At 55.2% G+C, this 17,357-nt stretch overlaps 1 protein-coding gene across 4 annotated transcripts; it reads right to left on the reverse strand.

The window, feature by feature from the left end:
* Window positions 1-3,440: 3,440 nt before the first annotated feature.
* On the reverse strand, window positions 3,441-16,784 carry LDB1 (LIM domain binding 1). Of its 4 annotated transcripts, none has more exons than XM_069567345.1 (11): window positions 16,336-16,784; window positions 8,378-8,480; window positions 8,210-8,254; window positions 8,026-8,101; window positions 7,828-7,930; window positions 7,485-7,657; window positions 6,886-7,008; window positions 6,580-6,663; window positions 6,364-6,487; window positions 6,017-6,159; window positions 3,441-5,298 (listed from the first exon to the last, which is right to left on the reverse strand). In XM_069567345.1, the coding sequence occupies exons 1-11, from the start codon at window positions 16,358-16,360 to the stop codon at window positions 5,068-5,070; spliced, it is 1,230 nt and encodes a 409-aa protein (XP_069423446.1). In that variant the 5' UTR covers window positions 16,361-16,784; the 3' UTR covers window positions 3,441-5,067. The 4 variants fall into 4 exon arrangements, with proteins under 4 accessions (XP_069423446.1, XP_069423450.1, XP_069423448.1 ...); XM_069567349.1 differs by having other exon boundaries at window positions 6,011-6,159; window positions 16,336-16,771; XM_069567347.1 differs by lacking the exon at window positions 16,336-16,784 and adding an exon at window positions 10,968-11,548.
* Between the last annotated feature and the right edge of the window lie 573 nt (window positions 16,785-17,357).

Here is a 17,357-nt window from a genome sequence, read left to right on the forward strand (position 1 = left end):
GACTTAGAAAACAAACTTACGATTGCCAAGGGGAAGGGATAGTTAGGGACTTTGGGAAGGTCATGTACACACTGCTTTATTTTAGATAACCAACAAGGACCTATTGTATAGCACATGGGACTCTGCTCCATGTTATGCGCCAACCTGGATGGGAGAGGGGTTTGGAGAATGGATACATGTATATGTATGGCTGAGTCCTTCGCCGTTCACCTGAAAGGTTAAAGTCTGGAAAAAATAAAAAGGAAAAAAGAATGGCAGATACTTTGGGAGAAGGATGGAGTTATCACCAAGATCTTAGCTTTCATGTGATAAGTTCTTAACGACAGTACTGTAATTAAATAAATGTGTTCTGTGCATAGGGCGATGAAAAGTGTATCATGAAACAAGGGTATGATTAATCTAATTCTGTGTACCTGACATGCATTAGAGGCAAGCAAATTACACCTACTTCCCCCAGGTAGCCTCACTGGTTTGGGGGTTGTGGGGGAAAGAGTCTTCTTTTCCAGGCCTCTCTGGGGCTTTCCTCAAGGGACTGTCTCTAGGTTCTTCTCCTGGAGAGGTGAGCTGGTGGTACAGAGGTGGGGAAGCAGGGATGGGAGTAATTTAGGTTTTAGCTACTTCAGAAAAAGGGTCCTGGAATTGGTGGAGTAGGAACCTGGGTCAGCTTCCGTTGCCCCCATTCTCTAGGCTAGGAACTTCAGGGTGTGTGGTCTGCCCCTCATTTCCTGTTTTGCTTCACTGAAGACCTCAGGATGGGGTGAGAAGGAGCTTCAGAGGTGGTCCTGAGAGATTGGGACTTTGGCCACATGATAGAGAGTTGTAGCATTCTGGATACTGGGGAGCTGGGTCCAGTGGAGGCCAAAACCACCATCTTCAAAATTCAGTTTGGAATTCCAGGGCTGCTGACTCACATTTTACATTCTTTTCAGCCTGCACCATCTTTGGTACCCCCTGCCCCTCAACCCTGTCTTACCTGCCCTTCGCTTTTTCCATCCCAGCTGTATCTCCTAATCTTGTTCTCTTACCTCTACTTCTACCAAGCCCCAAAATGAGGCCCTACTTTGTGCAAAAAGGGATGCGAGGGAGACCCTGGGAGGGCAGCTTCAAACTTTTCACCTTAGGGGAAGGAGCTGGAGGTCAGAATGAACTGGGCCTGAGTCTTACCTTTAGGAAAGGGGTCAAAGGTCAGGCTAGACTGGGCAAAAGGTACAAAAGGGGCTGGAGATTGTACTGGACTAAACTAGCAGTCCTGAGATCGGGGCTGGAGATCAGGCTGGATGGGACTGGGTTAGGAAACATGGGGAAGGAGCTGGGTTCAGGCTGAGCTGGGGTCTGGGGTTAAGGGTCTGGGCTTCCGCAGTAGGGCCCGGCTGGGATACCCAGCTGGGCTGAAACAAATTTTCCAGCATCATGCTGGGCCTGGGACTAGGCCCTCAACTGCACCTGAGAACAGAGGACATGATGGCTTTGAAGGACTTCTTACTTCCCCACTCCCCAGCAACGCCTCCTGAACAAGGGCCTTCCCCAGAGGGGCCTCTGGGGCAAACAGGGAGGAGCCAGACCTGGGGCTCCAGAGGAAGTCGCTGGTCACTGTTTCCTGAGTTCAAAAAGTGGGTTCTCCTGTCTTTCTGGTCCACTCCCTTGCGCCAAGCAGGGCAGAGTCTAGGCCTAGCCATTTACTTCTCTCCATGACCCCCACCTCCCTTTTAGAAACACACACACACAGAATGGGAAACTGCATGTGCTGAAACCCAGTCACAGGCCCACCCTGGCAGGCCCATAACCCAACATAATCATACTGCCAAGCCATGCATTCAATAGTACGTCCTCGTCCTCATTTATGTACTTGAAGCTGCCAATCACACCTAACAGTCGTGCCCTCTCTGCCTTGTTTAGCACCACATCCCTAGCACCTGGAGTTGAGGCTGGCTCCCAGAGAGGGCTCAATGCTCAATGTAATAGCTGAATCAATGAATCCACTAAGACATACATCATAAATAAACACATATACAAGCCCACACACCTATTCATAGACTCCCTTACATACACATATCCAAGCCCTCTTTCAGAAGTTACTATATACACTAGCTCACAAAAAAGCCAGATGTTACCTAGTGCCTGATACAAATACACTGCAGACAGGCGTCACCTAGGACTTCCAGGGTGAGTTGGTCACAGATGGCTGGTAAATGTCCTTCAGTCAGATCGGTCCTGCAGAGGGGTGGGACACGTGTGTGTGTGTCCTACAGAGGGGTGGGACATGTGTGTGTGTGTCCTACAGAGGCGTGGGACGTGTGTGTGTGTGTCCTACAGAGGGGTGGGACGTGTGTGTGTGTGTGTGTGTGTGTGTGTGTGTGTACACAAATGCAGGCCTTGAAGTTCTGAGGTGTTGGGGCAACAAGGAGCTGGGCTGGTGCAGGGCAGGACCAAGTTAACTGCACAGACTGGAGGGTGGGGCTGGGCCAGACAGTACTTTGCTCTGGTTTCTTCCTGCCAGCTTGGAGATGGGGGCAGAAGTGCATGTCTATTGAGGCCTTACTTCAGATCCAGAGACAACAGGGGAACAGTGAGGCCTCAGATTCCCCTGTCTGGATGAAAAGCAAGAAAACTGGGAATTCCTTGGCACTTTCACTGTCATGGCCTGGGTTCAATCCCTGGTCAGGAAACTTAAGATCCCAAAAGCTGATCTTGAACACTATGTGGCACAGCCCCCCACCCCCCCAAAAATGAGGAAGAATGGATAGGAGACTTTGTAGGTGCTAATAGCCCATCTTGCCAATCTTCTGGAACAGTGGGGGAGGAAGTGAATAAGGGAGAATCATCACCACCTGGTAATGAGTCTGAGACTATTCCTCCTCCTTCCTCTCTGTGGAGCTTCAGGCCATTCAGAGCAATAGCACTGAAGCATCCTTCTCCCTCTGTGCCTCCACTCAAAGTCAGCAAGGAGACAATCCTTCTACTCTCTCCTCCTTTCCCACCCAGGGTCCTCACGCCTGGGAGACTAGTGCAGAGCTCAGCTGGGCTGGTAAGCTAGAGGCCAGGTAGGGGTACGAAGCTTGCAGACAAAACAGGCCTGAGTCTCCTGAGCATTAGACCATTAGAGCGAATCTAACAGTCCAAAGCTCCTCCAATCCAAGCTGCCTACCAGGTGAGGACCCCTTCCCTCACCCTACCCCTAGCTCCCTAACTCAAGGCTGTCTATCCCAGGAACTCTGCCTCTGAAGGACCAGAAGACTTAGGGGTGCAGAACAGCAATCCGGGAAGGGACCGCCTGGGAAACAGGAAGAGCAACACCAGAAGTAAGGGAAAAGGGAGATGGGAGAGAGAATTCATAAGTCCAGTTCATACCTCCTCCCCAGTGGTTGTTTGTAGAGGCTGTGGGAAGGAGAAAAGGCTGCCTTGGACTGAGTCATAGGCATCAATGACCAACCAAGACACTCTCAAACCAAAAAGTCTCTTTATTGATCGATACCATACATGACTCAAATGGCCCAAAAAAAAAAAAAAAAAAAAAAAAAAGGGGGGCATTACAGTTGGGGTGGGACATCCATCTTCCCTACCCCTTCCCTCAGCTCCTGACACAACACCCTTCCAATAGTGGCAGCTGCAGTGGAGGAAACAGGATGTGTGGGGCCCCAAATCCAGAAGGAAGAGTGGGGAGAGGTGGTGCTAACACTTCTGGAACTGGCCACAGGAGAAGGCAGAGAAGCCAGAGCTGGGCCCAGATGCCTGGGACCCTGCTCTTGGCCTCACCCTGGGCCCGGAGCCTCCACACATCCATCCAATTGTGAGACAGAGCTGAGGATCCTGGCTGCCTCCCCTGTCCTTCTGTGAAGAAGGGGAGGGAGGAGATATTGGGAGATGAAGAGCCTTTACTTCAGCTGGAGGACAAAAGCCTATTGCTCCCTGGTGGGCTTAGAGCTGGGGACACCCTCAGTGGCTCCTACCCCTCTGAAGGGCAGAGGAGGACTAGATATGCAGTTTGAGGAGGTGGGAAAGGAGAGTACTGGAGAGTAGATGAACCCCCTCCTCTACCCCGATGCCTGCCCAACTGAGACAAAACAAAAAACACAGTAACAAACAAGGCTGTTCCCTTCCCTCCACACTCCCAAGGGAGGGAGCCTCCCCCTCCCCCATGCAGACAGCTGCTCTAGTGGAGGGCTTGTGAAGAATATACACACCGTGGAGGGAGGGGGTGGGGGCTGGGAGAGAGGGTCACAAGCACTAGGAGGGCAGGCCAGAGTCCTAGAGGAGGGAGACAGAGACAACAGCAGGGGCTTGTCACACAGGTGAGGCCATCAATGGCCCCCTGCCCCACGGCATGCCTTCCCCACTCGTCACCCCAGAGGAGAAGGGAAGAGAGATGGCAAAGTGTCTCCTTGGTCTGAAGCTCTCAAACTGTGATCAAGTGGTAATGCACAGCCCCCTTCCTCTACATGGGCTCTAAGCTCCCCATCTGCCAGGCGAAGGGAGGTAGCTGGACCTTTAATAAGGGGAAGAGGGGGGACAGGACTGATTTTTTTTTTTAAACTTAACATTTTTAATAATATTATTTTTTAAAAAACTTGGAGCTGGGATAGGTGGCAGAAGGGAGGAGTCCAGAGCTTTACCCCTCTACTACCAGCCACCTAAAGGGAAGGTTTGGGGAAGGGGCATTCAACCAAGCCCCACGACTTTAAGTCCCTAAGGGCTGTGGGTGTAGACAACCCTGGGCTTGAAGGGGGTAGAGTCAGGAGGATGGGGGTACCCAGAACCTGGGGTGAGGATGGAGGCAAATGCCCTGGGCAGGGGGTTGGGGGGGTGGTCAGGACATTTCTCAGAGGCCCAGGGTCCACGGAGGCATCCACATGAGGGCCCCCTTCCCCCAAAAGGCTCTGCAGAGGCCAGTCCCAGGGCCACTGGGGGACAAATCTTGGCACCTGCCCCCAGTGAGTCCAGTTCCTCCCTGAAGCGGGTGGATGAGGCTGCCCATTTCAGATGCTCAGTCTCTTCATTCTGTCTTCTGCTCCCTGGGGCTGCGAGGGGTGGGGCGGGCAGGCAGAGCGCTGGGTGGCTGTGGTGGGGCCTTTACTGGGAGGCCTGTGACGTGGGGTTCTCCGATTTGCTCTCTTGGCTGGATGGAGGCTTGCTGTTCCAGGGGCTGTTGGCGCCCAGGGCAGGGGAGTTGTTAAAGCTGTCCTCGTCGTCAATGCCGTTGGCCGCGTCAAACTGGGTGTTCTCCAGCCGGGTGATGAGCCTCTCGTCCTCGTCCCCGAACTCCCCGCCCATCAGGGTGGGCTCCCCCACCACCATCACATCCTGAGAGTGGCGGAGGTCCCCAAACATAATCGGGGCAGGGGCTCGCCCAGCCCAGGGCAGCAGATTCCCCCAGAGCCCCAGTACCCACCCAGGAAACTCAACCCCCACCCACCCGCTCATATCCCAGTTTACAACCCCATCTCCTCTGACACTCTCAGCCCCTGGAATACTTCTAATACTTCCCACTGAAAGACTGCAAAGCATCACAGCCTTTAACCCACATCCACTGGATTCTGGGAGAAGTCGATCTACTCCACCAGCTCCCTAATCCATCTCTCCAACATTTTAGGGGGCTCCTAAACTTCTGTCCACATGTGAGAGGGAGCAGATCAAAAACACCAGTGGGGGGGACTGTGTGCACGTGCATGTGTGTATGCTGGATTCACACGCATTTAAGTCTGTGTGTCCTTCTGTCAGCATGTGTCTCTCTGGTGGTCTGTGTGCCCCTAAACTGTTTATCCTTTATGTCCAGACGTCCCCATGGCTGTGTCCATCCCTTTGTTGCTATGTGTCCATCCTATGTTGCTATGTCTGAGTCTATGTGATCACAGCCATGCATATGACTGACAAGGACTCTCAGACTGTCCCCCTTGGGAAAAACTGTCTTGTCTTTGCTTCTACGTGTGCTAGTGAGCTCAGGGTGGGACAGGGTCAAGAGTCAGGGGTCAGCAGTGGGGCAGCCCAGAAGAGAGAAGAAAGCCGAGATGCTTACAGGTACCTGGCTGGAGAGGGCGAAGGTGCTGGCTGGGCTTTTCTTCTTGCTGTTGCTGTTGTTGGTGTTGCCGCCCCCTGAGCTCATGGTGCTGCCCCCGGACATCTTCCGTTTCCGCCGTTTGCTGGGCTGCTGCCGTGCAGGCTCCGCTGTGCCGGGGAAAGGAGACTCAGGTAGGGTAGGGCCCGGGGCTCCCTGTTCCCCAATCTGGCTCCCAAGGAGCCTGAGCCTACCCTGATCCCAATCTTGCAGACCCAGGAGCAAGGAAAGGGCTGCGTGAGGCGTTAAGAGATACAGCCTTGGGGAGCAGCATCACATCCTGGAAAGAGCAGGTGCAGGTGCAAGGCACTCACCGGGGGGCGCTACCATGCGCTGCCACTTCTGGAAGAGGCAGGTCTTGAGGCAGTCGCGGGGGCTGAGGCTGTAGGTCTTGTGGCGGGACATAAGCTCCTGCATGGGCTCGAGTATCACACAGAGCTGGGGGGAGACCAGTTGGTGGCTTGTCAGGGGACAGGCGTGAAGCGGAGACCAAATGGGATGGGGCAGAAACCAGGTGATCAGAGACTCACTCGGAGGTAGTTGAGAGTGGAATTGGACAGCCCACAACGGGTGATGTTTTTGGAGAGCTGATCTAACATCTGGGGGTCCTGGGCCTGGGAAAAGAAAGGTAAGAATACTATCACCTGCTTACCTGCCCAGTCACCTGAGCCTCGTGACACTCTGGACAGAGAAGGAGCTACTATATAAAAATTCACTTCTCAGATGGATAAATTTCAACCCTGTCTAGGGCCATGGCAGGAAACACAGCAGACCAGGTTCTACCCTTTCTGCTGCCCACCTGCCCCCTGGTGTCTTAGGTCCTGCCTATAACTCACATGCATGGCAAGGATGCTCCGGGGGATAAGCTCTCGGTGCTGCCGGATGCTGAAGTGCCACGTCTTTATCCGCATCATGTCATCAAACATGAACTCCAGGTACAACCGGCCCTCCACACATACCTGGAAACAAGCTTGTCACGAGTCTGCCCATCTCCCCACACACCCAAAAGTATACTTGTTCCCATTTCCTCATGACTCTCCCATTGCACACACTCCTGCCACCTAAACATAAATTTGGGTGTGCACAACTGACACAGACCATCTCCTCACACACCCGCCAATCCAGTCCATACACACACACACACACACACGCAAAGCAGAAATGCTAATAGATCCTTGTCCTCTCCTCATGTAGCCAGTGAAACACTCGTCTACTATAAGCCCCATGAGGACAGGCTTGTGTTCACTTGTGTCCCCCTGTGACCCAAAAATACTGTCACCTACAAACTCAATACATGTCTGCTGAAAACTGCAGCATGCCTGCTTGCCCTGCGTATATTGCCACTTCCCTGGGGAACAGCCAAGTACATTCTGGGGAACCAGTAGAGGAATCAAACTTAGGTCCTTCAGTGTTTCACATCCAACTGGGTGCTGACCTGGGTGAACATGGGTTTGCCGTGCTGGGTCACCATGCTGCCCTGGTCGCAGTCAAGGGAAACGAAGTTGCTGTGGAATGCCTCCTTGGGATGCTTAAGCACGTAGTAGAGCTCTGTAGCACCCCCCTCAAAGATGCTGCGGAAGTAGCGCGGGATCAGGGTCCGGCCAATGGCTGTAGAGATGGGACAAACTCTTCAGAACAGAAGACTCTCAGAGGTGGTCAGGCAGATAACATCCCTGTCAGGACAGATCCCCTGGGACAAACACCCAGCCCCACATCTTTGGACACAGGAGGTGTATACTTTTATAGCAGAACTGGCAGGACCCCCAGAGGCCACTCACTGTATCTCTTTGGTCCATCCTCCAGGCAGAAAGTGATGGTTAACATGGCATCATCCTCAAAGAACTCAGTTGTGAAAGCATCCCACCAGAGATTGTCACACTCCTAAGGAGCATAGGGAGGGGTGCGTGTATCAGCAGATGTGGCACAGGGATGCCCAGATGGCCTTCTCCCTCCCAGCTCCTTTCCCCTGCCTATACCTCTGTCCAGTTTTGAAGCCGTTTGTTAAGCTCGAATATTCTGTAGTCAGTTTGGTTGCCATATGGTGTGTGCCTCCTGGGGGAAATGAAGAAGGGAGGTCAGGAGGAGCAGACTGTCCCCCCCCAACCTCTGCCTTCACCTCTGTGATGTAGAGAACCAACCTCCCCACTGGACTCCACTTACCCAATCCCAGGCTCCAAGTATGTAGGCGGGTACATGGGAGTTGGGCTGTGAAAGGGAAAAGGCTATGAGAATGGGTAGAAGACAGGAATTATTTGGGGGTGTCACTCCATCCCCCTTTCAGGCAGGATGCCATATGGGGAAAGGACAGGAAGTAGAAAAGAAACTCACCCCACATCCCGATCTAGCATGGTGCCGGGATGGAACGGGGGGAAGGCGTTGCCGTTCGGGGGCTCCTTCGGTGAGTACAGCTTGAATGACTTTGACGAACAACCTAGAAGGGAAACAAAGATGGGGTCCCCCGAGTCCCTCTTGGGAGTGCTCCTGGAAGGCTGTTAAGACTGTATGCACAGGAACTGGTCTTCTGGAGCACCCGAGTACACTGTGAAAGGGAGATTATCCCAGGGAGCACCTATCCCACCTTCTAAATCTGGCTCCAATTTTGTTTTACAAACTAGAAGTTCTCAGTCCTAATACTCAAGAGCCTATTTCTTCATGTGGCTGAGCCCTGGACGACAGAATTGAAAATGGGAAGAAATGTCAATACCAGAGGATAAATATACAAACATCAGAATCTAAAATTTTTGATAAACTCCCTTTTCATCTACATTATTTTGTGTAATCATTACCACAACCCTGTGTGGCAGCAGAAGTGACTCTAACATTCCCATTTTACAAATGAGCCTAATAAAAGCTCAAAGGGACTTGCCAAGTTGCTAACTAGCAGAACCAGGACTTGAGCCTATTCTTCTGAGTCCCATATTCTATGGTAGTTCTACCCCACTACTGAACTCTGGAGACCAAGCTGGGAGAGGGTGAAGGGGGATTTTGCCAACTCGCTGCTCCTTCTCCAACCCCAGGGTCTCAGGAGGGCAGGGGATAAAACGATAAGGGGGGGGGATGCCTGCTGGGTGCCGCCCACTAGATAACCAGTTGGGCCTTCTGCCTCTCCCACCAACGGCCACTCCCTTATCAGCCCAGCCCCTCCCCCACACCTACCATGGTCTAGTATTGTCTACAAACCTGAAACCCAAAGCCTCAACCCCTTTTCTTTCCTTAGACTTGCAGTGGAGGTAGATGGGCCTCCAATAGATCCCACTCTCCTCACAAACAGAGAAGAAGCCCCTGGGAAGGAACCCAGGTTTCAGGAGCTCAGTTTGGAGGCAAGTGGTAACTGGACAGGGTCTCTGCTGGCGTTTAGCTATGCCTGTGCACAGGTGTCCCCACTCCACCTCGCCCGCAGCACAGAGTTTCCTGCTCTACCACTACCTGACTGGAAGAAGTGTTATATTCATAGTTGGGTGCCAGCCAGGGGCCCCTGAAATGCCATTTTCCCCCTCCCCACCAGACAGGAGGAGCGAAGTCCTAGCCACTGCTGCTTCCTCATGTCCCACAAACTTGATTGCATTTGGAAGGGTGGGTGAATTGGCTGTATCGGCTGTATCTGAGCCGAATCTCTAATTCTGATACAAAAATCTATTCTGTTTCTTGGTGGGGGGAGAGACAAAGGAAGACCCTGTGCCAACATGTGCCATGTAATTCTCTCCCCTGGGTCCCCTCCTTACAACATGGGCCATAGGAGGGTCCCAGAGGGGCCTATCCTACACGGTCCCCGAAGGTGCCAAAACTCAGAGCCTGTGTGTACCTGCACACGCGTGTGTCTCATCCTGCCTAGCAGGCTTCCACCCTCAGCTCGCCCCAACATGCCTACCAAGGCCTGGAACCCAGCAGCCCCAGGCAGGATCACGGTGCCTGCAACAGGCCCTCGCCCCACACTTGAGCTCTCAGGTGTCACATCCACAGGCTCCCAGTACAACACACAGCCTTCACAAGTCAGTCAGAACTGAGTGAGCAGCATATGTCCTCGGGAAAGAGACAGTCCCACCCAGTCCCAAGTCCCCGCCACTCCACAGACAGATAAGGCCACGTAAGAAGTCAAAGCTCACGTTGCCCTCCAGAAACCATGCCTGGGGAATACACCCAACAGTCTAGATTAGGAGACCTGGCCCTCATCCTCTACCTAGGCCCTCCTTTTCCCAAAACCATTACTGCCCTGCTCCTTGGTTTCAGGCCCACTCTGAGTGTCACCTCAAGATCCTAGAAAGATGAGAGGCAAGACACTAGGGTTCCTCTCTAACTCTGGAAAAAGTTTCAGAGCTTCAGTTTCTCACTAGAGAAATGACAGGCACATTGCCTGGGGCTGGGTAACAGTTCTGCAGAGCTAAAGCCCAAAGCTCAGGGGCCTCTATTTACACATCCAGTGAATGGACACAAATAAAACTCAGCATCTCTCCAGAGCCACAGCAACTCCCAGTAGCCCCAGCACAGGGCTTGGGAGTGAGAAGAGGAGGGGAGGGAACATCACCCAGACCATCTGTCCCTGTTGCTGCCTGTCCCCGGAGCAGGGGTAGAGGTAGCAACATGGGGGTGGGGGTGAGGGGTTGGAGTCAGGCAGAACCCTGGCTCCCATCTCTGGCAACCTGGGAGCCTTTAGGGAGGGGGAGAGAGAGAAAGAGCCCAGAACTAGTAAAGTTTTCTCTGAATGGAAGCAGCATCCTGTGGCCTTAGGGGGGCATCTCCAGCTGGGCATTTCCATGGTAACCGGACTGACCTGAGGGCAGGCCTCCTCCCTTTGGGGCTGACCACAGGTCAGCAGGATGGAGAGCTCTGGCCTGTGAGGTGGGGCATCTCTCTCCCAGGCCCGGACCAGACCCAGGACTTCCACCCACCCCCAACAGGCTTGCAGGGTGCCCAGACTTACCTGGGAGAACTGAGGGGACCAGGAGAGGTGCGGGGGGCAGCTGGGAGCCCAGAGGGGCCCTGGCTGGGGTGAGGCCTGAGGGGGGGCCAACTTCAGCCACTCATGTCCCGAGTGGGACGGGCAGGCCTGGCTTCGAGCTCCACTCCGCGGGCTGCACAAAGACTCTCACGCACGGCCTCAGCCCGCCCCGCGGCGGCCACAGCCCCGGGGGAAAGTTACAATGGCCACTGGGCCAGGGACCGGGGGCCAGGGGGCCGGCCTGGGGGGCGGGGGGCCGCGGGGAGTCCGGAGCCTTCTTTGTTTGCAAGGTTTCCCTCAACAATGGCTGCTCCGCTCTTTCCTCCTCCTCCTCCTCCTCCTCTGCTCTCCCCGCCTATGCCTCTGCCTCTGCCTCCAAGCAGCCCGCCCGCCCTCCCCAGGCCAGCAGGCCCCTCCGGCGGGGCACCAGCAGAGGCAGGGCCCGGCACTCACACTCACTCACACTCGCACCGCACACGCACAGACACACGCAGCACCCGCCGGCTCCCTTCCTTCTCTCCCTTTCTCTCCCTCCCTCCCCGCTCGCTCTCCCCGAGCCGCTCTCAGAATGAGGCCCCAGGGCGGGCGGAGGGTGGAGCTGCCCCCACCGGCCCCGCCCCCCTCCCTGCGAGGCAGGAGGAAGAGGGAGGGAGAGAGCGAGTGAGGCAGGCAGGGAGGACTGCTGAGAAAAACAAAAGAGAGACAGACTGGGAGAGACAGGGGACGGGACGGAGAGATGGAGACGGAACAGACTGGGTCCGGAGAGACCTGGATGGAGGGGAGACCTTTTGGGACCGGGAACAGGAATGCCGCCCTTAAGCCCCAAGCAGGGGTGCTCAGGGGTGAGCTGGGGAGCTAAAGCCACAGGCAAGGATGGAGGAGGGCACTCTCCTCTCTGGAGATTCCCAGTATCTTCTAACAGCCTCCTCCGAAACATCCCCCAAATCTCTCTTCCTCTCCTCAGTGATCTTTCAGGCTGGAGGCTGGCCTGGGCAGCCACTCTTGGCTGGTGAAATGCCACAGCAGCTGGGGGGAGGCTGCAGGGGGTTATTTTTGACAGACACACACTCAGACTTCAGCCTGTAAACACTGATTGGAGAGAGGGGGACACTCCAGGTTCCCTGCCCCACCCCCAACCCAGCTAAGTTCCAAATAGATCTGCCTTCGCAGAGGGAGGCCCTTTTCCCCCACCCAACATCATCACCACCACCATACCAGAGACACGTGGGTACAGGGGAAAGGGGCTCTGTTAAGAGCCAAGGAAGGCAAATTTGCCCATTTAAGGGTCCCCAGAAAGGGTCCAGTCTGCTGCTGAGTCCTCTCCCTATGCCCCAGGGACAAAAAAGGTATATGGTTGCCAGGGTAGGACCTGTTCTCCAAAGCAAGGGGGGAATCCCAAGAGACAGACAGACAGACACAGACACAGACACACACACACACACACAGACATACACACACACAAACACACACACACCCAGTATGTGTGTGGGGGGGAGGCAGTAAGGACTTCTTACTACTTTGCAATTTGATTCTCAGCTTTCTATTTCCTAACCCACAAGCATATTAACACACAGTCCCACAACAGGATTTCTCATGGCATACACACCAGTTGACTGTGCAGTAACAATATTATTGCACCTGGCTCTGTGAACATCCTCCATACATAAACAACCCATCTCACTTTCGCATAAATCAGTACCTGATATACACTTCAACCATGATATACTTCAAACTCCAAATAAACCCAAACCTAAGAAACACACACACACATAGTCTATGTCAGACACTGACTTCCATACACACTGGGGCTTGTGACACGCATGCCCCCATCCCCAAGACACACCCCAAAATTGCATCATACCTCCTGAACCTTTGACAGACTGCTACACACACCCTGACCATTTGCTACCCAGGGACTAACCCCACCCTCTTTGAAATCTGCACACCATGCTCCCTCATGGCCTGGCCATATGATACACTCTGGCTTTCATAAACATACTGAAAACTATACAATTCAGCCAGAATGCCTACTATCATAGTGCCTACCACCAGGACTTGAGATAGTTGCCCTGATTCCCAAATTTACAGCCCAACTCTAGGATAACTACATTCCTCCCTCTCTGACAGGACAATTCTTGTCATTTGTTTCATGCCTTTAAATTTTCCAAAATGCATTCACAAGGCAGTACCTTAAGAGAGTCTAATAGCACTCAGGGTCAAATATTATCCTAACGTGGACAGATTACAGTGAGACGGGAGGGCCCGAGGCTGGAACCCTGGTTCTAATCCCACTCACACAAGCCCAGCCATGGGGCACTGCAGCCATCCCTACTGCCTGTCCCATCCAAGTGGTCACTCCAGGCCCCAAATGACTGTCTCCTCACGGACAGGACATGCTGTGTGCTCTGGTTTCTGCCTCCAGTTCAGAGCTCTGAATCCCCACCCAGTCTGCCTCTTCAAATTTCAGGGAGAAGGGCCCCTAGACTCTGGCATATCATTCAAAACAGGCCCTCTCCTAGTTCCCCTTCTCTAGCAAGTCTGTTCCTCTCTCGGTTCTGGCTTAATTCTCCCATTTGCACAGGGGCAGAAGAGGTCCAACTGAAGAGAGTAACTCAGAGTTAGAAGCCTCTAAAATTGGTGGGGGGTAGGGTAGGGAGAAAGCTGGGAGCAGCAAAGACTGACAAAGGTGAGGAGGGAGGGAAGGGCCAGAGCACCCCTTCTGGAGGGGGGAATTCTGAAGGGCAGCAGCCCGCCCCAGCCCACAGGATAAGGTACCAGCACTGCCCCCTGCCCGGGCCCCTGGGGCTCCCTGACCCAGGCCTCCAGTGTGCCTGCCCCCCTTCCTTTGTCTGTGCCCGGCCTCCCGTTGGCCTGGCGCTCTGCCATCCTCCTCTCCTGGCTCCCAGCCGCCACCACTGCTGCCTCCTCCCCTCCCCCAACTCCTCCCAGCCTTAACCCTTCTGAGCCACATGCTGCCCCAGACAGGCCCTGGCCCCTTCAGCAACCTGCCCTGCCCAGGGTGATGCCCCTTAGCAGGGGTTCTCCCTGCTCCTGACCAAAGCCCCAGAAGCTACTCCGCACCCCAGGAGCACTATGGGAGCTAGATGTGTGTCTGTGTGTGTATCTTGTAGTGTTTCCTTCTGCGTGTGCATGTGTGTGGGTCTGCGTGTGCTCTGGCTTTCCTCAGTCACATGTGTGGGGCATGTGCTGTCTCTGCTGGGCTGGGGGAGGAGGAGCTGGGAGACAGCAGAGCACAAAGGAGAGACTCAGACGAGCAGGCAGGCAGCAGGCAGGCCGCCTGCCAGGGCGCCTGAGCCCCCACCCCAGGGCTGCTCAGGTTGAGGGCGGTGGTCTTTGGGCCTGGGACTGTACATGCTGCCACAATGTCCCTGAGTTCAACCATGTGCTCACACACACCCATGCAAGCCCGGTGCCCTCCCTTACCCCAACTCCTACCATTTCTCACCCCCAGGACACTCATGCCCCTCCCCAAGTGGTTCTCCTTGAAGACTAACCTCCAACCATGGCTTATGGCATCAATCATAAGACTTCCTTTCATTCAAGAAAAAGATTCCCCACTCTCGGCCATCTTAGGCCCCCTCTCCCCCAACCGATCACTAGACACACAAAACGAACATACCATTTAGGGCACTGACTGAAGTTGTCCCCCCTCACACACACAGATCCTCATCTGTCCTCATGCTGCTCCCAGAGAGGCTGAGAGGGAAACTTTCTTCCTTCTCCTACTGGACCACACACCCAACTTCAAAACCATCTACCTCTAGTCTGACAACCCTTCTAGACTTGCCTCCTGCCCACTAGTTGTAGGAACTAACAGTCAACATTTAAGACTTAGCCCTTTAGCTGTGCATCCCTTTAGGATGATGATGGATGATCAAGGCCATGGGATGGACTCCAGAGAATGGATGGGTCTGAACAGGGTACTCAGCATGGGACAATTGAAAATACACACAAGAACATGTGTGATAGGAGGAGCTGATAGGAGGAGCAGTGATGGGGCCAGACAGGATTCTAGCTTGGCAAGCTCTTCCTCCCACCTCCTCTCCCCCACCCTCTGCAGCAGGAGCCAGGGGTTCCCACACCCGGATATTCCAGGATCCTCAGGCTCTACCAGCCCTCCCTCTGGGCCCCATGCCCCTTAAACGTCAGCCTCAGCAGGCACTTTAAGTGTGTGCCCAGCCCAGCCCAGCTTTGGCCTGGGTCACATGATTTTCAAGGAAGCTTCCGCACAGGCAGCTTCCCTTGGGGATTGTGTTGGAGGGGGAGGGGGGCTTCCAGTTGTAGGGTATGGGCCTCCAGAGAACAGGGCATGTGAATGGGCAAAGGATCCAAACCAGGCTAGATTCAGGAATATCTCACTTTCAAAAGAAAGCTAATTCCTGCCTGGGACAAGATGGGGTTCTGCAGATAATTCAAGAACCCAGAGTCCTGGGGACGGGTAGAAACCATGTTCTGAGGCCCTCTGAAGACTCCCTCTCCATTCACATGGCCCCTCTCCTTCCTCTTGGCAGTAGATAAGTCTTCCTCTTCCCCAGGAAAGAACTCAGACCCCAGCTGTCACTGGCAAGAGTTGATGTGTTTGGGGGGAGGCAGGAATCTGAACCTAAGTCCTCTCTTTGGGGTCAAGCATCGCTTCCCTCAACTCAACCCTCACAAGTCACTCTATTTCCTAGCTTGCCTGGGGCTGTCACATTCCCCCTCCCACTAGGGCAGAGATGCCAGACCCAAGGGCCCAATTATCGGCGCCGCCCCCCCCCCCGCCCCCGCACCTCCGGTCTCTCAGGAGGGCCAACCGCCCCTGGCAACAGGCAGGATAATTTGGAGAGGGGCAAAATGGTCCCCACTCAATCCCTCCCCGCAAACAAGAGGCCTCAGAAACAGTCTGGAGGGAGGTGTCACAAAATGTTAGAGGGAATAGGCAGCAGGAAAGGTGGGGGGGCAACCCAAACCAGCCAATCACAACTCTATGATGACCTGAGGGGGGGGTCAAAAGTCCAGGCTCACTTCTGATTGGCTGACACCCTGGAATTCTGGGAATTTCAGCCCCCCCAACCCCTCCCTAATTAACCTCCCCTCAAACACACACACACACACACACACACACACACACAACCTACCCCCAGCACCCTTTACCCGTGTCTCTGGGCTGCTGCGCATTTACACAGTTGGTGAAAACCCTCCCCCAACTGAGGCCTCACACACCCCTCACAGCCCCCGACCACAGCCATGCCTTCGACGCCCCCCACACAAGTTCTCACCAAACAAGGATTGAGGGATCTGCAGGGAGGGCTCGGGAGGGAGGGGCCGGGAGGCCGCGCGCCTCACTCACCAGGACAGGCACAGCCCACTGACATCTTCACATCGCCCGCCGCTGGGGGCCCAGCCGAGTCACGGTGCCCGCCCCGCGCGGGGACAGGCCGGGCATGAGCCGCCGCCGCCGCCCGCGGTCCCCGCTGCCCTCGCCGCCGGCCCGGCCCGGCCTCGGCCCGGTGCGGGCGGCCCCTGGCTGCAGCGAGGAGCCTGTCAGGCGCGGAGCAGACAGGAAGGAAGCCAGGCAGGAAGGCGAGCTGCTTCTGCGTGTGTGCGCACGGGTGTGCGTCCCCGGAGTGTGTGTCCGTGTGTGCGCGTGTGCGTGTCTGTGCGCTCCCGCCGCCCTCCCTGCCGCCAACGCCGCCGCCGCCGCCGCCGCCGCTCGCCCCCTCTCGCTCTCGCGCTCCTTCTCGCTCTCGCTCTCGCTCTCCCTCTCGTAGGCGCCCGCTCTCCAGTCCTAACCGGGCTGGGCCGGGCTTTATTAATATGCTAATTGCCTGCTAGTGGGAGGGGAGAGCCGTGTCAAAGTGACCCGGGCGAGGGCGCAGCGAGCTGCGACGTGCGTGCGCCGCGCGGCGGGCTGGCGGCGAGGGGCCGGTGGCGCACCGGGCTCGGCGTGCATGTGACGCAGTTTTTAAAAAAGGAGACCGAGGCAGAGACCCCGGAGAGGGCAGGCGAGGGGGAGGGAGAGGAGGCGAAGCCTCACGCAGGGTGTTCGTCCTCCGGGCGCCGCCGAGTTGGGAGCGTAGAGGAGCTGGAGCGGGAGCCAGGACTAGGGGAGGCGGAGCCAGGGTGGGCTGTGAGGTGTAGCTCTATCCACCCCCGGCCGAGCTCAGGGAGGGAAACCGGACTGCCAATCCCCCAATCCAGGCTCTCTGCTGAAACCCCAATCTTAATCTGGACAGCCCTGGTTATGCGCCCCCATCACAACGTGGGTGGGGAAAGCAGTATTATCTTAATTCGAGTAGCAACCCCTGAATTTATCTCCCCCCCCCCCCCACCTAAATTAACTACCCCTACCTTGCCTGCTAAACCAGTTGG

The sequence above is a fragment of the Ovis canadensis genome, chromosome 22, assembly GCF_042477335.2.
Source record: "Ovis canadensis isolate MfBH-ARS-UI-01 breed Bighorn chromosome 22, ARS-UI_OviCan_v2, whole genome shotgun sequence".
NCBI classification, from domain to species: domain Eukaryota; kingdom Metazoa; phylum Chordata; class Mammalia; order Artiodactyla; family Bovidae; genus Ovis; species Ovis canadensis.